This window comes from Leucopleurus acutus (assembly GCF_964270905.1).
Source record: "Leucopleurus acutus genome assembly, chromosome: 10".
Taxonomy (NCBI): domain Eukaryota; kingdom Metazoa; phylum Chordata; class Mammalia; order Artiodactyla; family Delphinidae; genus Leucopleurus; species Leucopleurus acutus.
In genome coordinates, this window is record NC_139153.1 from 89716467 (window position 1) to 89740392 (window position 23926).

A 23926-nucleotide genomic window follows, 5' to 3' on the forward strand; every position below is an offset into this window, starting at 1 on the left:
ATATTTTTGTATGTGAAGTAGAGTTTTCGCTTTGCTCCAACCTTGAGAGAGAGAGAGGGAGAGTGTGTGTGTGTGTGTGTGTGTGTGTGTGTGTGTGTGTGTGTGTGTGTGTGTGTGTGTGTGTGTGTGTGTGTGTGTGAGTGTGATAGAATCTCACTCCTTTCCTAACTTCTACTTCTTCACTTTTCCTCCTTTTCTTTTCCCCTCTCCCTCCCCTTCCCGCTGCCATATTCTGTATCCCAGGGCTTATGGGCTGGCTTCTGGATTAAAGCAGCTCCTGATTTAAGGAGGAAAGAAAGGCCATGCCGTAGCCTCATAGGGAAAGTCTAACACGAGGTGGGTTGTGCTGGCGGGGACCTGGGTGGGGAGGGGCTTACGGGGCACAGGGGTGTCTGCCGTCAGTCTGCTCGTTGCGGAGTGACCCCAGATATTTGGAATAGAGGAGTGACCCTTTCCATGGACAGCTGTCTCTGTGGACTTACCTCTTTGTCTGTTCTCCCCCACTGCCCTTTCTTTATTGTTTCTCGTGGCTTCCGTAGAAACACTTCATTACTTTGGCCTCCATTTGAAGTTTGTTGTAGTTTAGATTGCATGGGCTGGTCTGAAATTAAGCTTTGTATTATTTATGAGTAAAGAAGCAATGAATAGTGTAACAGGGAATGTTTAAACTGCTTAACTGAATAATTGTTTTATCCAGCTCTTTCAAACACCATTTACATATAATTGATTAATAATACATGCTTATAAATTTAATCCTTAAAGCTGGCCTCTTGATGAATCTCAGCTGAGTTGCACTGTGTAAGCCTAATTCTAGCTACCGTTTCTATGGAAAGAGTACAGCTATTTTCTTTGGACTTAGCATAGGAGGCTGGTTGGTTGTTTTTCTTCTAATTAGTACTAATGAGTGAGACTCAATTTTAGCCCAGGCTGTGTTCTAAAGATCACAGATTCCAAAATGTGGGTGTCTAAATGAATTTATCTTCAGTCATATGTTAGAGCCGTGTACCATGCAAGCGAAGCCAGTTTTAGACTGGTGAAATTAGAACCTCTAACTGCTCTAAAGCAAAAACCAGTCTTGGATACAGGGTAGCAGAACGCGCTCGGGGGAGCAGGGAATTCTGACCTCCTCTAAATGCAGCAGTTCGGAGAGTCACCGCTTCTGGTCCTTACATTTATCTTTCAGACGACTCGTAGCCACTCAGGCTGTGGAACCGGAGTTCTAGTATTCAGATTCTAGCACTGTTTAACATTGAGATCACTCAGGTGGTAACATTACTAAGCTTTAGTCTTCTTCATAGCAAGATGGGGGTGGTAATAATAACGATAATAATGGTGGCAGCTAAACATTCTTGAGTGCTGTCTTGGGCCAGGCCCTGTGTTATGCACTCTACATATATTCAATTTGGGTTAATCCTTTCAACATCCCTTTAAAATGGGGACTGTTATTACATCCATTTTCTACTCAGGGGAATAGGTTTCTAGAAGTTAGACAACTCTCCCAAGGCTGTGAATTGACCCTGTTCCCAAGTGGAGAAGGGAACCCAGGAGAGCTGTCATTCCCACCCTGAACCACCACCTTGCTCACAATGGTGTGATTAAATGAGAAATGTCTGTGGAATGCTTTACAGAATCCTGGGAAAATAGTAAGGACCAAAAAAAAAAAAAAAAGTCCTTCTTCTTCTTTTTTTTAGATCTGAGGCTGGAGATGGGAGAGGGAATTCCTGGGTTGCGATGCTGGTCCCAGCATGGTCAGCCAGCCCTGCTTTTAGTTGTCAACACAACCCTCAAGGGCTTGTCCCCTCCTGGTTTAGTTTATTTCTGTCATTCGCAGTTTGTGCCCACACATTTTAAAACTCTTGGTTTCTTAACTGGTACACTCTGCCTTTGTTCTTCTTTTTCTTTTCCACTGAGTTTCCCTCCGGTCGGCTTGGGAGAAAGACGTATTAGGACTCGGTACTTTTCCTCCTTTCTTCTAAAAGAAACCAGATCATTTTACAGTGAAGCTAAGAATAAGATAAGCGATACTAAATCATCAACGCTGCCAAAAGGGAAAGGAGGCATACTTAGAGCGGGTGATTTTTCTTCAGAAGTCCAGCTGGAGTTGGACCTGAACTCCCATAGAAATGGAATGAACACAACTAGCGAAGGAAAGGTTTCTCTGAGCTCTCCCCCAGATCTCAGACTTTAAAATTTCATGAGTTTATTTTTCTTAGGAAAATATTCTAACAGGCTGAACTTGAAAGAAGATAAGTGAAGAGAAAAAATTAGCCTCTTGGCGATCATAATACGACTGTGTTGATTTCATCAGATCTCTTTCTGAGTGTAAAAAATTTCATTAAAGAATTGAGTAGAACTGAAATACAGCAGGGGGGCATTTTCATAGAGTTCAGTGAAGTGACATAACGGTGGACACAGGAGCTTTTGGACTGACGTTGTGGGTAGGGTGGCTTTGGTCATTGTGTCCACATGTGGCCTCTATGGCAGCTGGTCCCAAATTCACATCTCTAGAACCGTTCTTTTTCTTAGGTTCTAAATTTTTCTAACTGTATCTTGGCTGCCCCAACTGATATCCTACTGGCATGTCATGCTTAACATGTCCAGAACAAGCTCCAATTTCTCTTTCAGAGCTGGTTCTCCTCCTGATATAATGATATCAGCCTGTGTCCCGCCATCTTTAATGACAGCTCTTGGACGGAGTCCCCTATATCTTCTGGTCTCTGAGCTTATATGTATTTTCACCTTTTTCCCTTTCTCCCCTTATATCCAGTTGGTCACTAAATCTTCCTGTTTCTTTGTTTTGCTTCTTCATTTCTCTTTTTTTCATTTTGCATTCTGTGAGCATCTAGCACCTTCCTTCTTACTTAGCAGGTGCTCACTAAATGCTAGTGAATGAATAAAAATGAATAAAAGTTGAGGTCACCCAAGAGCCCAAACTGATTCATAATGGTGCCAGGTCCTTTAAATTTATTTTGGTTTCTTTTCCAAGGAAACTCTCTCTCTTCATCTTAAAGCTAGACAGACATTTAGTATCTGTTAAAGCAGCAATGTGACTTTTGCTCCACATCCTAATGTGTTGTTTTAAAAACCATAGCTGACGCAGTGAATAACGCAGCTGGCTTTGGGTTCAGCGGAGTGGATAAGAATGGAAATTTCTGTTGGGATCTGCTTTCTAACCTAAACATCTGGAAAATTGAGGTGAGTTTATCATGCTTTTGAATCAAGCTGCCATTGTGAATAAAGCAGATGGTTTGCTGTGAGTGTGGCATCCACAGAAGTTTATCATCAGTGTGCGAGGAAAAGCTGCTATCAGGAAATGCTGGCTCCAGCAGGCTCGGGGACATTTTGTATCTTGGAACTTCTTTCCTTTTTTTTTTTTTTTTCCTTTCTTTTAAGGTGCCTACTTTCTTGGCAGTATTAATGGTTCAAGTAGTAACAACACACGAAAAATCTGAAAAAGAGCCAGGAAAATCTTTGTGTTGCTTACATTCCTGTTCTGTCAACTAGAAAGTACAGATATCATTTTCTCTTGTTCACATTCTCCTTTCCTCAGTCAAGGGTACAGACTAGCAGTTGTATTTAGATTTCAGCATTGCCAGTGTTCTTGGTGGTTCCTTTGGAAACATTTGTAATGCCTTCGCTTTTAAGAATTGTAATTGGTGCACAGCTTTTAGGCCACTAGAATTAGTGTGGTTTTTCTTTTTCGCTGGCTTTGTTCTTGGACCACAGTTCTGGATATGTTTCCGTCTCTAGAGGTGGTCTCTCTGGGGCCCCATCCTTCTTGGTTCGCTTGGCATTGTCATCCCTCGGAGCTGAAAGGAATGCCAAGTCTTGGGCCCTTTTCCTCCTGGCAGCTGGTTGGGAGGAAGGGCATGATTCTCAACATACCAAAGTGTTGGTTCTCCAGCCACGTGACTCATGGTTGCTGGTGGTTGATTTTCCACCTGCCACAGGGCAGGCAGAGTGCCACTGGCGAGTTTGGGCAGAAAGGGGATGCCATATAGGGCAGGAATCCCGGGATGTGGAGACTGACCACCTGCCACCCACATTTGGTGGAAAGTAGGCCTTCAGGGGACCTGTGTTCTGGGTAAAGGGCTGAGTTATGTATTTATTATAAAAGAAAACAAGAGAAAGTTTGTATTTCCAATAAAGTTGATATAGAACAAGGAGCTAAAGGATACCAAGGAAGTCCGACTTATTTAAGGCACCTTGAAGCTGTGTGTATAGCATTTTATCAGCCATAGAAGGTGTCTAAATGGATAAATAAAACTCCGTAGGGTTTTGACATTAAAAACTCATAGTGCAAAAGTCTGTCTGTCCGTCCATCATTGGTCTGATATCTCTCTCCCTTCCTTCCAAACATATTACATTAGGCCAGTGTGTGGCCTAAGATTTTCTTACGGTTGAAACAGAAAACAGTGACATTTGCACTTTTCAACTTCGTTAGGAATTCTGGTTCTTAAATGTTTGCTTCATGCTTTCTACCACCAGCCTTTAATAAGTCTTTTTTTTCTTCTTTTTTCTTTTGAATGAGAAAACCCAGTTGCTGACTTATTTTGGAATCTCTCTTTCTCAATGGTTGATTTACCTGCCTCATTGCCAGTTGGGTGATATCTGTTTCCTTTTCTGTATTGTGACTCCTTCCTGCATAAAATCTCCTTACTATTCTAGATACAATTGGAAGCATTTGAACCTGTGCTATTTGTAGAATAACTTCACCAGACTGACCTGGTTTACAGATGGCCACAGAATGAAAAGATGACAATTAAATTCAAGCCGTCTCCGTAAAGGCGCTAAATTCACATGATGAAACTTTTCCGGTGGCAAATCCCATTTTAGAGTATTTAGTTTTAAAATTCAGATGACTTAAATTTTGTGTTTCACCAGAATGGGAGGAAAACCTACAAAACATTCCTTCACTCGTCCTATAATTTGAAAATAGATTGAGAAAAATTGAGACTTTGTGAGCCAAGTTTTAGTTGCAAAGTAAATCTTATAAACCCCCGAAAATTTGACTGTGTGCAATGGAACAGCGGATCTGCTCCTGAGTCAGTACTCACTGTTGAAATAGCACGTCTAATCTGCCGCCAGGGAAATTCTGGGGAGGACTTTCCATTTCTTGGGGTATTTTTAAAGCTAATGATAGGTGTTATTTTCTCCTTTCTAGACTGCCACAAGTTTCAAAATGTACTTAGAAAACTGGAATATTCAGACAGCTACTTGGCTAAAGCGGTAAGGAAACCAAAAACGACCTCATTACTCATGGCACTGGGATATGTTTAGATGGGTGTCATTAGATGAACAGCGATAGTCTGCCAGTGGTAACCTCATCTGACACTTGTGTTTGGTATTAACATCTATGCTGTGTAAATGAAAAAGTAGAAATACAGTAATTTGAGAAGGTCACAAGGTAGCATATTTATTTTACTGTACCAAATACTTCATACTGCCATTACTGTGTACCAGGTACTCATTTAATCCTCATAACGATCCCATGAGGTGTTGGTAATTATTATCCCCATTTTACAGATGAGGAAAGTGAGGCACAGAGGGGTTATGTAACTTGCCCAAAGTCACACAGCTTATGAGCAATAGATATGAGCCCATATCTCATAGATAATAGATATGAGTGTCTCTCCAGAGCCAGGCTCTTAAGCTCTATGATGTGCTGCCTCTTATCTAGAGGAGAGCCTATTGCTCAGATGTCATGGAAAGTCAGTGTCAGCATCAGATCACTGAAGATTGCTGTGTTTATTTTATCCCCTGTATCGAAAGCTTTATGGTGCCCCAAATGCTTGTGCTTTTCAACTTTGCATTTTTGTTGTTTCTCTGTCCTTTTGTTTTTCTACACATTCCAAAATTAGAAACATTAGTTATTGTGGAACTAGTGATATGTTATCCTTGAAGTGGCAAAGTTGAGCTCGTGAATATTCCTTTCACATGAGTGCAGGGAGAGTGTAAAAATATTAAGCTGTTGATTCTGCTGTTTTTGATAAGTAGCATTTTTCATCAGTTAAAACATCGGGGTAAAAGAAGAGACAATGTACAATAATTCCAACAAAGTAAACTCATGCAACTACTCTGAACATGCAGTTTTTGAAAATTTGCCCTTAATGTTATTGCTATTCATTTTGCAAGTCATTTTAGCGTAAACCTCTTTCTGTATATTGAATAATCCCAATGTGTGGAGAGTCCTACAGTCTCCACTAGGAGTTTGTTCTACATAAACATTTTTTATGTGACTGAACATACATGTGGGCACATAAAAAATGAAAAAAAACTATTTAAAAATCATCTTAGAAAATAGAATATTTCATTCATACAAAAATGCAGAGGGTAAGAAACAAATACCCATGCAAACTACCTCTCATTTCAAAAAGAAACATTACAAATGGAGTCCCATCCTGTGTTTCTTTCCTCAAATGCATTCCCTTTCTTCCTATGAAGAGAGGGCCATAGTCCTTAGTTTGGGTTTAACTTGGTCACTTTTGACAGCCCATCCAGGCTGGATTGGTATTAACTGTTGGGATTTCTGTTTTACTTTTCATCTGGGCCCTCTCATTTAGGAAGCCATGTAGTTGCTCCTGTGGTGCCACTGGCAATCCGTGGACTGAATTTGGCAGGAAGTCCCCTGTCATGTTGTTTTAATAAACAACCAAGAAGCTAAAGATCTCCAGAGTATTTGCTGACAGCTTCTAGATTCTTACGATGTCCTCCCTCTTTAAGGCAAATTCATGGATTGGAATCCAATAGATACCGAGGACTGAAGAAGCCATATAACTGACACGTTGATTTTGTGCTGGAGTCATGGCCAAGAGAGATGAGAAGGCTGCAGTGTTGATGAGTTAGATGACATTGGGGCCAGTGTGGAAAAGTAAATTAATTTAGACGAAATAAGGATCTCACTTCTAAAGACCCTGATTCTAAAAGTTTTAGTGCCAATGACACTTATTTATCCATAAGTATCCTGGTAGATTAGGCCATTGGTGGAATAAGCTTCTATAAGGCAGGAGCTCTCATTGGGGAAAAGCGACCACTCTTTTATTAGATATTGTGTGATGGGGTCCAGATCATTTAGTCCTATGGAGGTTAAACATTCATGCATCTTACAAAGGGATTGGACTGTGTGAATGGCCCATGTGGGAGTGTTTAAGAAAACTAGAGCTCAAAGCTGCTTGGATTGCGCTGCAAGTGCCTGAAAAGGGTGAGGCAGGCACGCCATCAATATTGGATCAAATGATTTCTGCATGATTGGTTCCAAAATGATGCAGGTGTAGGTGGAAGTTTCTGGTATGTTTGACCTGTGGCCTGTTGTACCTTCCTGTCTTCACAGAGTGTGCTATGAGCGGGTTCCCTGGCACCCCACAGTGCTAACCTTCATCCTGTCTGCCTTGTGGCATGGTGTCTACCCTGGATACTACTTTACCTTCTTAACTGGAATCCTTGTCACGCTAGCAGCCAGAACGGTAAGCTCCCTTTGGCTGTGGGGTCTTTTGCTTAGTAATCGGATGCCTGTGTGTTTGTGTTTTAGGTCCCAGCAGAAGTGGTGTTGGGGGTGATGGTAGGAGTGATGTTTTGAAAAATCAACAAAAGTCTTCCCATTAGAGAAATACTTAAATATATTGGAACTTATGGTCATAAAATGGTTAAGCATTTTATTTTCATATTACTTGCAGGGGGTGTATGCAAAACAAAAGGACTTTTAGGAACAATGTTTAGTGCCTTAAGAGATGAAAACATGTTTAATCATTAAAGGCTGTAAACATACAGTCTACTAATTACAGGTGACAATGATTATTAACGTAGGCTCTGTAAAACTTCATTTTGCTTATACTCTACTTAATTTCTCTTTTCATTATCCTACACCTAAAAATAATTTGGTTTCAGAGCAACTGGAAAAATTGCAGCCATAGGAACTGTTCTCTTAAAGATTGCTCTCAGCCCTCATGTTGGATCCAGTTAAATTAGTTTGTGTAAAGTCCTTTGTGAATTTGATAAATTTGGTTCTCTAGGTTTTGGGGGTAGCCTTCAGTTTGTCCTAGACTGTTCCTGCCATTTGCTGGCTGTAGAGCAAGAATAATAACAATTAAAAAATACGCCTGCCCTCAAAGAATGAGATGAACATGTATATAAGTAATTACAATTCACTGTATTCTGTCAAATACAGGGCTTTGAATTTTATTTCCTTTCAATACTTGATAATGATTTTGGCATTCCTGATTCAGGTGCCAAGAGCTTTTACTGAGATTTGTTGAGCTGTATTTTTAGATGTGGATTTAGGAGTCCCAGCACAGCTATTCACTCGTTCTTTTTTTTATCTTAAAAATATATTTATTGGGTGCCTAGTACGTGCCAAGTACTGTGATGGGTACTGGAGAAAAAATGGAGAGTAGAACACATGTGGCCCCTGCTCCTGGTCTAGTGCTGGGAATAGAAATGGATAACTTCTTCATATTTGTTCAATGGAGAGACAGGTAGAGTGGGAATTTTTTTCCACTTCTTTTAGCTCTTCACTGATTCTTGAATTCATCTGTTCTATTAATATTTCAGGAGCCCTACTATATGGTAGTAGGTGCTGGGCTATTGCAGTGAACAAAAGTTCCTCGCGCATGGAATTTCTGTTTTAGTTAGAAGAAGGTTTGTGGGGATACATGTGTGAACAAGATGGATAATTGATTATTCTGATTAGCACTCTTTAAAGTACATATTTTACATATTTGTGCATTGAAAACAGAAGACATTTTCTTTTCTCCCGTACATATACTGACTTGGATCACAAAACTAAACACAGATGGGAGGACAAACTTGAACAAAGGCCAGAATTTTGTTAATACCTTCAGAGTATTATTTCTTAAGCTGTCTTTAGTTGATTTCAGTGGGTAGAAAAGGATTAATTTATGTAAAGCCTCTTGGGTGACCTGGAAATGTTTTTCACAAATAAGTTAGGTAAGGGATGGAGGGGAGAGGGTTGATAGAACAGTATTTCCATTTTTTTTCCAAAAGGAGAATGAACTCAAACAGTCATGAAGTGTCTCAGGCCCAGGAAGTTACCTAGTAAAATCTCTTACATGCTTTTCAGTACTGCCCACAGATGGACCCCTAGCCTCTGTCCTGAGGAACTCAGAGCCTAGGAGGTGCCCTCAGCTTCCCAGGCAGCCCTAGGAAGTCTTTCCTGATTTGAGGCTGACCTACCTGTAAGCCCGCCATTGTTGCAGCTCTGTCTTTGGTTCTGGCATCTGGAAATTAGGTGTCTTTCTGGAGCCAAATCTGTGTCAAAAGACCTATAAATGAGTATCCTTTGACCCAGCATTTTCCATCTCAAAGAATGTTGTTTCCTTGTCTGGAAAATAGGCATACTGATGCTTACATGATAGGCCTGTGTCCCGGGAGAGTCAACAGAGATGATACCCATAAGGAATTCGCACAGGCTTGGCACACAGTAAGCACTCAGTAAATGGTAGCTCATGTTATTATACTATTATATTATTACTGTTATTCAAAGGAAATAATTAGGAAACAGGGCAGAGACTTTTCTACAAGAGTATACATCACAGAATTGTTTACAGTAGCAGGGGAGAGGAGACTAACTTTCCCATAATTAAAATTGTATCAGATGAATATTTAATGACATGGAAAAACATTCATGCTATGTTACTAAATGAAAAACCAGGCTAAACATATATTGACGCCACTGGAAACGTAAATATGGATATATATGAATATAAAGGACTTGGAAGGTATGTGCCAAGTTTTTCAACAGTGCTTTTCTCTGGGAGATATTAAAGAAAAAAAATCTGATTCTGCTTAGCTCTTTAAACATTTTTCTACAGTGAATGAACTTATATTTTTTTAATAAGAAGAAAAACCATAATGGTATTTTTCGTTGAAAATAGAACTCAGATGGTTGGTAGTTTTTATCTCCTGTGTTCCTGAGGGGTATTACCTGCATGCATGGAGTAAAAGTTTCTATTTTTTGCATCCCCCCCCAACCCCACATCCACCATGACTTCCTTGGTGAGCAGGTGAGGAACAACTACAGACATTACTTCCTTTCGTCAAAAGCCCTCAAGGTTGTTTATGACATAGTCACCTGGGCTGCCACTCAGCTGGCCGTCTCTTATACCGTCGCCCCCTTCGTTATGTTGGCCGTTGAACCCACCATCAGTTTATACAAGTAAGTTTCCACTGTTCTCGGTTGCTCTATAGTAAACTTGTCTGTTCTGTGTTGGACTTAGGAGTTGGCAAATTGAATCAATCAGGACTGACAATCTCTACGTACGCTTTCGATGGGAAAATGTCTAGAGAAAGCTTTAGGAGGAAGTGTCCGTCCTGGAGATGCCAACAGACGAAGAGTAATACAGTGAGCAGAGTTGACAGGTAGCCCTTCAGCCATGACTAATGTAAGAAAGAGATGCTTATGGCAATGAATTCTGAAGGGATGTATCCAGATTACAGACTCAGAGGGTGAGTTCGCTGCCCTTTGCCTCTGTTTCCTGGGGTTAGGCTATGTTGGAGGCCGTGGGGCACTCAGAGAGGGACAGAAGCAGGCCGCAGCTGGGGCTGGGTTCACCCTACAGACAAGAGGCCTTTAGGGAAAGGGTGTCTTAGGGAAAGGGTGTCAGGCCCTTATATTCAAACACCAGCCCTCCAGATGAACTGCAGACCTCTTTGTGCTTTTATTGTTTCCCTCTCTTGTTGAATTAGTCGTGTTTCTCTGCTCTTGGAGAAATGGTTACATGACCTCTGGCAAGTTATTAACCTCTCTTACCAGTGTTTTCTCAACTGTACAATGAAGGTAAGAATAGAATTCACCTCCAAGCACCTTTAGGTGTTAGGATTGAATGAGGCAAACGTGCAAGGGGCTCAGCCCAGTGTCTGGCGTGTAGTCTGTACTGGATAAATACCAACTTGTGTTCTTTACTGATTTGCAGAGACTTTTGCAGATTGAGTTTGGACCATAGCTACAGTCAGAAAAGTGGCTTAGAAATAAACATGCAAACATGCCTTATTGTACGTCAGGGATTGGACTCGCTGGTCAGGAATGATCAAAGAAATTTTACTACTTGGTACAGGTATCAATGTCTAGGATGATTTTTTTTTTTTAGGTTATAGGAAAAGAAGGTAGAGGGAAGTACACCGTGCTCCTCAATGAATTCTGTTTCTATAATGCCAGTTAGGTCACAGGAGTTATGTCCGTATAATATGGAAGTTGAGCTGGTTTATACACAAATTTTTCTAGATAAGGGATGCCAGAAGAGTGGAAAAACGATGAAATCTTCAGCCAAAAATAGCCCTCAGTTCAGCTGCTACAGCGGTAGGAGCCATGAATGCCCGCCCAGCGCTGGGCTTCCTCTTCTCAGAGGCGCCCTGCCCAAGCTGCACCATCTTCGTTTACCTCCTCTGCACCTCCCCTCTGGGCAGCCCCACTTGCTCACAGCTCTATTGTCCTTTCTCTTGTCTCAGTGCCCTCTAGCCAGCATTTGCCCTTCATTATCTGGGACTTTTATTGCCCCCTGAAGCAGCCTTAGCCCGTTGAGCTATCTGCCTAGGCTGTCCAAGTTTCTGGCTTGGGTGTTCATTGTGTTACGAAGTCTCATAGGTTTTGAGTTGTCTGCTTCCGTCTTCATAGGTTAACTTGGAACCCTGGGCCCTTCTCTCCCTTTTCTTTGGAGGTGCCCAATCCCCTCCACACTCCCTTACTCTAGGGCAGAGAGCTGCTAGTGAGGAGATGACTTTTATAAAAGAAATGGAACAGTGAAATAAAAAATGTTCCGTTAAATCAGATTTTTAAAAATGAGGTACTTGTTTTTTTATAACAGGCATTGAAACACATTGACTTGCATTCCTGAGTAAGATGGATGGGGCTGAGGGTTTCCCCCCGTGTTTGGAAAATCTAAGTGCCTATGAGGACTAATAAACAGGAACTAGAGAGAGACAGAAAAACCACCCTAGTCCTGGTGTTTTAAGCACATGATGTTGCCAGATGCAAGACTTTTTTCAGGAATATATGTATCACGTTGTAGCAGAAATGCCTGTATTTAACTCAGTACCATTTAATACCTACAGTGTGCTGGGCACTTTTCTAGAAGCTGGGGGATGGGATGGTGAGCAAAAGATAGAAATCATTCTTACTTCCATGGAGGAGATAGCTTGGTGGAAGTGACAGGAAATAATTGACAAATTTATAAATACCCACTAAGATCATACTCTGAGTGAATGGTACAAAGATTTATGAGAGCCTGTACCAGGAATCTGCTCTTGGGAGGAAGCAGCGTTTGAGTCCTGGAGTCTGAGGGTGCTGAGAGTGGTGGATGGGACACTGTGGGTTGTGTTCCAGACCCAGGGAGCAGTTGTGATAGGAGGAAGCCCCGAGAAACATTGAGTGTGGGCAGAATATAGAATCAATCCAAGGTAGAGAGTAGTGAGCTGAGAAGAGACAAGAGTAGGTATCAGTGTCCCTGTTTATCATATATGGAAGTGGAGGCTCAGAGAGGGTGAGCAGCTAAAACACACACAGCAAGGCCCGAGTTTCAGATGCAAAAAAAATTTTTTTTTTTTTTTTAAACAGCAAGAGCAGTAGTGCAGTTACTAAAAATTTCTCTAGGAGAAGCTATTTTGGAAGAATGTTACTGCTAGGGGAGTAGCACAAAGTGGTGATTTGTTTGTGATCACATGCATTTAACCAACTAAGCATGCTAATTTCTATATTTAGGCAGGAGTTCGAGGGAAAGAATTCAATCATTATCAATCCAGATCACTCATGTAGATTTCCATTTCTTTTTAAAAACAATCTATTTTTTTTTAGAAAACACCTTTGTTTAGGGTGAAATTGACATTTCTGTCACCTCTGTCAATTACAAGCAATTCAACCTAATATGTTATCTTGTTTTCATAGTTGCTTATGTATATAATTTAAGTTCCCTGTCTAGATCAGCTCTGTCCAATAGAAGTTTCTACAATGACCAAAATGCCATCCAATATGTTGGCCACCAGTGCATGTGGCTGTTGAGCTTTTGAAATGTGGCTAGTGTGACTGAGGAACGGAGTTTTCAATTTATCTAATTTGAATTTTAACAGCCACATGTTGTCAATGGCTACTAGATTGCCTCTCAAAAAAAGTTTTCAGAATCTTTTAAAAACAATTTTTTTCAGAAACTCTTATGAGAATCACTGAATCTGGCAAAAGAAATAAAAATTGAATCATCTTTTTAGTCGAGGTGGGTCTAGATGCATTCCAGATCTGTTCCTCACTAGGGGATAATTTAAATAACTGGCAATGAATGGCAGTTGTATGCAAATCCATTTCTCAGGATACCCTTCCCTTATTGACATTTAAATGTCAGATGGGCTTCATTTTTCTGGCTAGTCACTTTTCAATGTACAGTGACTACAAATCCCAGCTTTAAATTTCTTAGTCTAATTTTTTTCCTTTAAGTTGTAAATGAGCCCCAGGTGAACATCTAAATGTATTATGAAAGAACTTGTGATTCCGAAAAGATGATAGAGTAGAAGGACTTGAGCTTACCTCCTCTTGTGAAAACACCAAAATCACAACTTGTAACTGCTGACCAACCATCAACAAAAAAGACTGGAATCTACCAAAAGAGATATTTTATATTCAAAGACAAAGAAGAAGCCACAACGAGACGGTAGGAGGGGTGCTTTCGTGACATAAATCCTATACCCGTCAGGTGGGTGACCCACAAACTGGAAAATAATTATATCACAGAGGTTCTCCCACAAGAATGAGAGTCCTGAGCCCCACATCAGGCTCCCCAGCATGAGGGTCTGGCATCAGAGCATTTGGCTCTCAAGGCCCGTGGGGCTTGAGTACAGGAGCTCCACAGGACTGGGGGAAACAGAGACTGCACTCTTGGAGGGCATGCACAAGTTTTCATGTACCCTGGGACCCAACACAAAGCAGTACCTCCATAGGAGCTGGGGCTGGACCTACCTACAAGTCTTGGAGGGTCTCCTGGGGAGGCAGGGGTCAGCTGTGGCTCACTGGGGGTGGGGAGGCAAGGACACTGGTAGCAGAGGCCCCAGGGGATATTGATCAGCGTGAACTCCCGCAGAGGTTGCCATTTTGGCATCAAGACATGGACCTTCCCACCAGCCTACAGGCTCCAGTGCTTGGACGCCTCAGGCCAACCAACCAGTAGGGTAGGAACACAGCCCCACCCATCAGCAGAGTGCATAAAGCCATACTGAGCTCGCAGCCACCTCTAAACACACCCCTTGACATGGCCCTGACCACCAGAGGGATAAGACCCATCTCCACCTACAAGTGGGCAGGCACCAGTCCCTCCCACCAGGAAGCCTGCACAAACCTCAAGACCAGCCTCACCCACCAGAGGGCAGACACCAGAAGCAAGAGGAGCTATGATCCTCCAGCCAGCAGAAAGAAGACCACAAACACAGAAAGTTAGACAAAATGGGACAGCAGAGAAATATGTTCCAGACGAAGGAACAAGATAAAAACCGACAAGAACAACTAAATGAAGTGGACATAGGCAACCTACCTGAAAAAGAATTTAGAGTAATGATAGTAGAGATGATCAAGATCTCAGAAAAAGAATGGAGGCACAGGTGAAGAAGTTACAAGAGATGTTTAACAAAGAGCTAGAAGATTTAAAGAACAAATGAACAGAAATGAACAATACAATAACTGGAATGAAAAATAAAGTAGAAGGGATCGAGAGCAGAATAACTGAAGCAGAAGAACAAATAAGTAAGCTGAAATACAGAATGGTAGAAATCACTGCCGTGAAACAGAATAAAGAATGAAAAGACGTGAGGACAGTCTCAGAGACCTCTGGGACCACATTAAATGCACAAACATTCACATCATAGGGGTCCCAGAAGGAGAAGAGAGAGATAAAGGGCCTGAGAAAATATTTGGAGAGATTATAGCTGAAAACTTCCCTAACATGAGAGAGGAAACAGTCAAGTCCAGGAAATGCAGAGAGTCCCATACAAGATAAACCCAAGGAGGAACACACTGAGACTAAAGACAACAAATATTAAAAGCACCAAGGGACAAGTAACAAATAACATACAAGGGAATCCCCATAGGGTTATGAGCTGAAACTCAGAAACTCTGCAGGCCAGAAAGGAGTGGTATATTATGTAAAGTGATGAAAGGGAAAAACCTACACCCAAGAATAGCCTACCCAGCAAGGCTCTCATTCAGATTCAACAGAGAAAAAGTTTTACAGACAAGCAAAAGCTAAGAGAATTCAGCACCACCAAACCAGCTTTATAACAAATCCTACAGGGACTTCTCTAGGCAGAAAAGAAAAGGCCACAACTAGAATCAAGAAAATTAAGAATAGGAAAGCTCATCAGTAAAGGCAAACATAAAGGTAGGAAATCATCTGCACACAAATATGATATCAAAACCAGCAATCGTGAGAAGAGGAGAGCACAAATGCAGGATATTGGAAATTAAGTGACCAGCAACTTAAAACAATCTTGTACATATATAGACTGCTATATCAAAACCTCATGGGAACCATAAGCCAAAAATCTACAACAGATACACACCCAAAAAAAGAAAAAGCAGTCCAAACACAACAATAAAGATAGACATCAAATCACAAGAGAGAGAACAAAAGAGGAAGGGGAGGAAAAAAAGACCTTCAAAAACAAATCTAAAACAACAAAATGGCCATAAGAACATTAATATTGATAATTACCTTAAATGTAAATGGATTAAATGCTCCTACCAAAAGACATAGACTGGCTGAATGGATACAAAACAAGATCCATATATATGCTGTCTACAAGAGACCCACTTCAGATCTAGGGACACATACAGACTGAAAGTGAGGGGATGGAAAAAGGTATTCCACGCAAATGCAAATCAAAAGAAAGCTGGAGTAGCAATACTCATGTCAGACAAAATAAACTTTCAAGTAAAGACTGTTACAGGAGACAAAGAAGAACACTACAAAATGATCAAGGGATCAAGCCAAGAAGAAGATATGACAATTGTAAATATGTATGCACCCAACATAGGAGCACCTCAATATATAAGGCAAATGTCAACAGCCATAAAAGGAGAAATCGACAGTAACACAATATTGGGGGGGGGACTTTAACACCCCACTTTCATCAATGGACAGATCATCCGGAGAGAAAATCAATAAGGAAACACAGGCCTTAAATGACACATTAGAACAGATGGACTTAATTGATATTTGTAGACCATTACATCCCAAAGCAGCAGAATACACTTTCTTCTGAAGTGCAGATGGAACATTCTCCAGGATAGATCACATCTTGGGTCACAAGTCACACCTTGGTAATTTTAAGAAAATTGAAATCATATCAAGCATCTTTTCCAACCACAACACTTGAAATTAGAAATCAATTACAGGAAAAAAACTGTAAGAAACAAACATGTGGAGGCTAAACAATATGTTACTAAACAACCAATGGATCACTGAAGAAATCAAAGAGGAAATCAAAAAATACCTTGAGACAAATGACAATGAAAACACAATGACCCAAAACCTATGGGACACAGCAAAAGCAGTTATAGGAGGGAAGTTTATAGCAATACAGTCTTTCCTCAGGAAACAAGAAAAATCTCAAACAACCAAACCTTACACCTAAAGCAACTAGAGAAAGAAGAACAAAGAAAACCCAAAGTTAGCAGAAGGAAAGAAATCATAAAGATCAGAGCAGAAATAAATGAAATAGAGACGAAAACATTAGCAAAGATCAGTGAAACTAAAAGCAGGTTCTTTGAGAAGATAAACAAAATTGATAAACCTTTATCCAGACTCATCAAGAAAAAAAGGAAGAGGACTCTATAAATCAATAAAGTTAGAAATGAAAAAGGAGAAGTTAAACTGACAGCACAGAAATACAAAAGATAAGAGACTACTACAGATAACTATATGCCAATAAAATGGACAAATTCTTACAAAGGTACAACCTTCCAAGACTGAACCAGGAAGAAATAGAAAATATGAAAAGACCAATCACAAGTACTGTAACTGAAACAGCAATTAAAAACTTCCAACAAAAAAATTCCAGGACCAGATGGCTTCACAGGTAAATGCTATCAAACATTTAGAGAATAGTTAAACACATATCTTTCTGAAACCCTTCCAAAAAATTGCAGAGGAAGGAACACTCCCAAGCTCATTCTATGAGGTCACCATCATTCTGATAACAAAACCAGACAAAGTCATCACACACACACAAAATTACAGGCCAATATCACTGATCCTCAACAAAATACTAGCAAACTGAATCCAGCAACACATTCAAAGGATCATACACCATGATCAAGTGGGCTTTATCCCAGGGATGGAAGGATTTTTCAATATCCACAAATCAATCAGTGTGATACACCACATTAACAAACTGAAGAATAAAAACCATATTATCATCTCAATAGATGCAGAAAAAGCTTTGGACAAAATTCAACACCCATTTATGATATAAACTCTCCAGAAAATGGGAATAGAGGGAACTTACCTCAACATAATAAAGGCCATATGACAAACCTACAGCTAACATCATTCTCAATGGTTAAAAGCTGAAAGCATTCCCACTAAGATCAGCAACAAGGCTAGGATATCCATTGTTGCCACCTTTATTCAACATAGTTTTGGAAGTCCTAGTCATGTCAATCAGAGAAAAGAAGAAATAAAAGGAACCCAAATTGGAAAAGAAGAAGTAAAACCGTCACTGTTTGCAGATGACATGATACTATACATAGAAAGTCATAAAGATGCTACCAGAAAACTACTAGAGCTCATCAATGAATTCAGTAAAGTTGCAGGATACAAAATTAATACACAGAAATCTCTTGCATTCCCATACACTAACAACGAAAGATCAGAAAAAGAAATTGAGACAATCCCATTTATCATTGCATCAAAAAGAACAAAATACATAGGAATAAATCTACCTAAGGAGACAAAAGACCTGTACTCAGAAAACTATGACACTGATGAAAGAAATCAAAGATGACACAAACAGATGGAAAGATATACACCATGTTCTTGGAATTGGAAGAATCAATATTGTCAAAATGACTATACTACCCAAGACAATCTACAGATTCAATGCAATCCCTACCAAATTACCAATGACATTTTTCACAGAACTAGAACAAAAAACTTTAAAATTCGTATGGAGACACAAAAGACCCCAAATAGCCAAAGCAATCCTGAGAAAGAAAAACGGAGCAGGAGGAATCAGATTCCCTGACTTCAGACTATACTCACAAAGCTACAGTAATCAAAACAGTATGGTACTGGCACAAAAAAAAAGACATATAGATCAATGGAACAGGATAGAAAGCCCAGAAATAAACCCACGGACCTATGGTCAATTAATCTACGACAAAGGAAGCAAGAATATACAATGGAGAAAAGACAGTCTTTTCGGTAAGTGGTGCTGGGAAAATGGGACAGCTACATGTAAAAGAATGAAATCAGAACATTCTCTAACACCATAGGCAAAGAGAAACTCAAAATGCATCCAAGACCTGTAAAACTCTTAGAAGAAAACATAGGCATAACACTCTGACATAAATTGCAGCAATATCTTTTTGGACCCACCTCCTAATAAAAATAAAAACAAAAATAAACAAATGGGACCTAATTAAATTTAAAAGCTTCTGTACAGCAAAAGGAACCATAAAACAAAAAGACAACCCGTAGAATGGAAGATAATATTTGCAAACGAAGCAGCTGACAAGGGATTAATCTCCAGAATATGCAAACAGCTCATGCAGCTCTATGTCAAACAAAACCCCATTAAACGAACAACCCAATCAAAAAATGGGCAGAAGACTTAAATAGACATTTCTCCAAAGAAGCAATACAGATGGCCAAAAAGTATATGAAAAGATGCTCAACATCACTAATTATTAGAGAACTGCAAATCAAAACTACAATGTGGAATCACCTCACACCAGTCAGAATGTCCATCATCAAAGTCTATAAACACTAAATGCTGGAGAGGGTATGGAGAAAAAGGAACCCTCCTACACTGTTGGTAGGAATGTAAATTGGTACAACCACTATGGAGAACAGTCTGGAGATTCCTTAAAAAACTAAAAATAGAAATCCCACTCCGGGGCATATATCCGGAGAAAACCATAATTTGAAAAGGAACATGCACCCCAATGTTCATTGCAGCACTATTTAAAATAGCCAAGACATGGAAGCAACATAAAATGTCCATTTACAGAGGAACGGATAAAGAAGATGTAGTACATATATACAGTGAATACTACTCAGCCATAAAAAAAGAATGAAATAATGCTATTTGCAGCAACATGGATGGACCTAGAGATGTCATACTAAGTGAAGTCAGACAGAGAAAGACAAATATCATATGATATCACCCATATCTAGAATCTAATTTAAAAAAATGATACAAATGAATTTATTTACAAAACAGAAAGACTTACAGATACCAGAAACAAACTTACATTTACCAAAGGGGAAATGTAGGTTGGGGGGATAAATCAGGAGCTTGGGATTAACATACAAACACTACTATATTATAAGATATCAATTGATAACCAACAAGGACCTCCTGTATAGCACAGGGAACTCTACTCAATATTCTGTGATAACCTATATGAGAAAAGAATAAAAATGTAGGTGTATATATATAAAACTGAATCCCTTTGCTGTACACCTGAAACTAACACAACATTGTAAAGCAACTAAAATCCAATAAATTTTTTAAAAAAAGAACGAAGTTGTCTTAGCTCAGGCTGCTATGACTAAATAGTATAGACTGGGTGACTTAAACAGCAGACATTTATGTCTCACAATCTTGGAGGCTGGGAAGTCCAAGATGAAGATGCCAGCAGATTTGGTTTCCGATGAAAGCTCTCTTTCTGGCTTGCAGAAGGCTACCTTCTCACTGTGTCCTCACATAGCAGAGAGAGAGACCGAGGGAGACAAGGACAGCAAAAGAGATGGGGTGAGGGACAGTGAGAGGGACACAGAGAAAGATGGCTCACGCTCTGATTTGCCTTTATTTTCTAATAAAGGTACTAATGCTGTCATGGGGGGCCCACCATCATTGCCTCATCTAAACCAAATTACCACCCAAAGTCTACTTCTCCAAATACCATCAGATTGGAAGTCAGGGCTTCAACGTATGAATTTGGGGGAGGACACAAACATTTAGCCAGAGCAGAACCTTTCTATGAAATCATTTTCAAAAGCAAAATCTCATATGTTGTTGTCTTTAACTAGACAGCACTTTATTAAATTCAATGTATAAGAATGTTAGAATTTGTGTAGGAATTTTTGTAGATAGCAAACTCCTTGAGAGTAGAACTATGCTTTATTCATCTGTGTATCTGGAGTACCTAGTTTAGTCCTAGCATGCTCTATAAATGTTAGCTGAGTTTTTCCATAACAAAAAGATGGAAGTATTGCTTAAAATTTGAGAGAAGTATGGAGTGTCAGAATAGGTTACTAAACCTCCCTGGGAAGTTGAAGTTTTTCTCCCTTGACTTCCAGAATATTTGGCTTTAATCTAACAAAATTGCTCCAGTGTAGATTTGGCCACATGTAAAAGATTAAGGCAAAATGCAAGAACAAAGTACATTTTACGAGAGCAGACTCTGAAAGCTGGAGTTCCTCTGCCTGGGGTGTGCCTGTGAGAATCCCAGCTTACACTTGCTGAACCAGTGTGTTTCTCTGTAGAGCTGTTATTCACCCTCATTGATGTCCTGGTTTAAATAGTAAATCAGATGGTCACTTACCTGTGGCTCTTCACCCCTCTGCTAATTACTACCATTGTGTCTGTACGTCTCTTCTTTTCCATTCCCAAAAGGAGGGGTGGGGTCTTTGCCTTTTTGTAGATCCCACGTCAATGCTTCGTACATCCTAGGCAGTAAATGCTTATTGAAAGAAGAAATGAAGATATGTTTGCTTCTGCTGAAGTTTTTAACTATTCTATATATATAGACCTGACATTATATATCTATATATATATATAGACCTGACATTATGATCACAAAAGCTGGGGAATTATATGTAAATCAGTTGTGGGTCCCCTGCCCCTTAACATTATTTTCCTTTGCCCTTGAAAAAGCATTGGAGAAAGTGTAAGTTCAGTTTTCCCAAATGGATATAGAACCATTTTATAACAGCTGCTTTCTAATTACTTGCATTCATTGATGTGTACAGTATTTACTGAGCATCTACCCTGTGTCCAGTATCACACTTATGCAATAAGTCCACAAACCTCGAAAGCAAAACTTGTTTTAGTTTGGATGAAAATCGAGTTATGGAGTAGGCTTTTGAAATCTGGATTCCTCAGGCTCATAATATATACAGGAACCCCTGACACTTAGTGGAGCACATTGGCCAAAGGGTCAGTTGCATTTGTGTTTGGGGAACATAGGGTAGGGCTTCAATTTCATTCCGTGCATCCTTAGACTTTTAATATGGTGGTCTTTCTAGCTGTCAGGGTTAATTCTCTCGATCTGCTTATTACGTCAGTGAGACATTGCCATACGTCTGTCTGCAGATGGGCTGGTTGGTTTGCTCTGCCCAGCTTTGTGGTTTTGGTCCATCCCTGGCCCACTCACCCACCAAAGGGAGTTATCTGTGGAGTGGATCAAGGCGAGCCTGAGTGCAGTCAGGTCCGCCAGTGCCAAGAGGTGATGTAATTGCCTCATGTGACATTTCCCACATACACCCTTGTTTGAAATATAATTTGTGTGTTTATTCCTAGGTCCATGTACTTTTACTTACACATTATCAGTCTCCTGATCATACTGTTCCTGCCAATCAAACCACAAGCTCATAATCAAAGGCGGCCTCAGACTCTGAACTCTGTTAATAAGAAAAAAATAGATTGATACCTCCAAAGAAAAGAAACAAACAAAAGCTGAACACATAAGACTGCAAATCACTGGACAGAGGAGATAAAAAGACTCCAGGCTTCTCCAGTGACTTAGAGGTGATGTTTACATGCATCTATTTTGTTTTGATTTTTTAAGTGCAGGGAGTATTTTTATAAAGCTTTTTTTTGTACCATTGAATCAGCCATGTCCAGTTAATACTTTCTAGGACATTTGAGTAGTATGGAGGTGTGTGGAGAATGTTCTAGAACTGCAGAGACGGTCCATTCTGGGCTAGCTGGGTCTTCACTTTTCTGGCATGATCTCCAACCACTGAAATCTGGACGTTGGGAACCCGGGCGTCTGCTCCAGAAGTTAGAAGGTAAAGCTGAGATGACTTGTCTTCCAGAACATATGCAAGATGGTTGTTCCTTGGGAAGCCCCCAGTCCCTTGACTTGTGACATTACTGTTCTCAAACACATTAACTACACTCAGAAGACTGCGGGGGAGGGACCGTGTGGAGGGAGGTTTGCAGAATACTGAAAATTCAATGAGCCTGGAGGACTGTGAATGGACACTTGAATGGACTGGAGGTCAGGCACGTGCCCTGAAGGTGGCTGCGTTTCCCCCGCCCCCACCCCCCAGGGATATAACCCTTCTTTCTTCTGAAATGAGCCAAGATTGGAAATCAGAAAGTCTCCTGTCCACATACCAGAAGTCTCAGAGGGGCTACTGTTTTCCATTGCATATGTGCCATCTGCTGGCCCAGGCATGGCCCTGAGAAGACACCCAGATTTCACACCATTAAGGCAGAGGGATGTCTTTTTATAAATATTTTTTAAAGTAATTTAAAGTTATATTGAAGTTTGGGAAGAAGAGGCAGATATTTCTCTTTTCTCCCCTCACTTCTCAGAGGTGTTCATGATCACAGCCCATGATGTTCACTCGGGCTGGTCTCCATTTTTTTTCAGTTTCATAGCTGATTAAATCCGACATTGTTTTAGTTGAATCATCCTATTAGAAAGCAGAGATTGAAAAACGGTTTTCCTTTCTATCTTTGTAATGAATGTGCTGTGGCTCCTTTGGGAAACTTCTATTGGGTGATATTCTATGTGGGAGAAGGAAACGTGGTATTATTAAATGTTGTGGAAAATAATAATGATAATAATAAAATATATGCTACAATGTTGTACCCTCAATCAAATACTTTGGGAGGAGAGAATTTGTTCAAATCAGATGGTTAAAAATGAGTTTCTTACTAAATCAATACTGCATTTCTACATAAAGGAAATATTTCTAAAAAGAAGTGCTTTTTGTTTGTGTCAGACTTGCCGTTCTGAAGCGTGTGTGTATTTTGTGTGTGTTTTAACAAATGTGTACAGGGTTTTACTTGCTTAAAATTTGGGCATCACACGTTCAATTTGTACTACGTGTCAGGTGCTTGGATGTTTTTGGTTTGATTTCTGATCTTCGTTCCTAACAGTGCAGGTAAGATTAACCTCCTTTTAGAGATGAGGAAACAGAATCAGGAAGATGGCTGCTAACTGCCCCAGAGTCACAGACTTAGTGCTTGAGCTGAGATTTGAACCCAAGACGGTCCCAAGAGAGCCAATGGCCGTGGATCTTTCTATGAGGTATCCTGCTGGTGCGTCTCTTTGGACAATGAAATGTGAAATGATGTGCTTGTCCCTTAAATAGTTTGTGTGGTCCTGATGCTGCTCAGAACCTGAGCTCTAGTCCTTATGTGAGACAATGGAAGTTAAGAAGTAGCACTTTTGTGCCAGCATAGGAGGCTTACCCCAGTTTAACCAGGGAACCTTGTGGTAACCCTACTTTGCTGTCCCAGGAGGAATATTAGATAGTGGATAGAGGGAAGAGAATGCAGGTGCCTAAAATCTGTCAGGGTCTGTCTCCAACAGGAATATTTTGAGATGCAAGACCAAGAAAAATACCCATCTTGCACACCAGCAAAAATGGTATACATCACCATTGGCATGGAGTGTGTGGAATAATCCATCTTACAATGAAATCTTTGAACTTGCAATATGATTTATGTCTGGGGTTCTCTGTATTTAGTATCTTCA

General features: G+C 40.2%; 1 protein-coding gene across 1 annotated transcript in view; it reads left to right on the top strand.

Annotated features, from left to right (window-relative positions):
- The window catches only part of MBOAT1 (membrane bound glycerophospholipid O-acyltransferase 1), a 113115-nt gene extending 90043 nt beyond the window's left edge, over positions 1–23072 (top strand). Inside the window, exons 9-13 of the mRNA XM_082848485.1 lie at positions 3092–3195; positions 5165–5229; positions 7331–7463; positions 10020–10171; positions 21733–23072. Of these exons, the coding sequence (XP_082704611.1) occupies positions 3092–3195; positions 5165–5229; positions 7331–7463; positions 10020–10171; positions 21733–21859 (581 nt within the window). The 3' untranslated portion in view covers positions 21860–23072. The remainder of the gene's footprint in view (positions 1–3091; positions 3196–5164; positions 5230–7330; positions 7464–10019; positions 10172–21732) is intronic.
- The last annotated feature ends 854 nt before the right edge of the window (positions 23073–23926 follow it).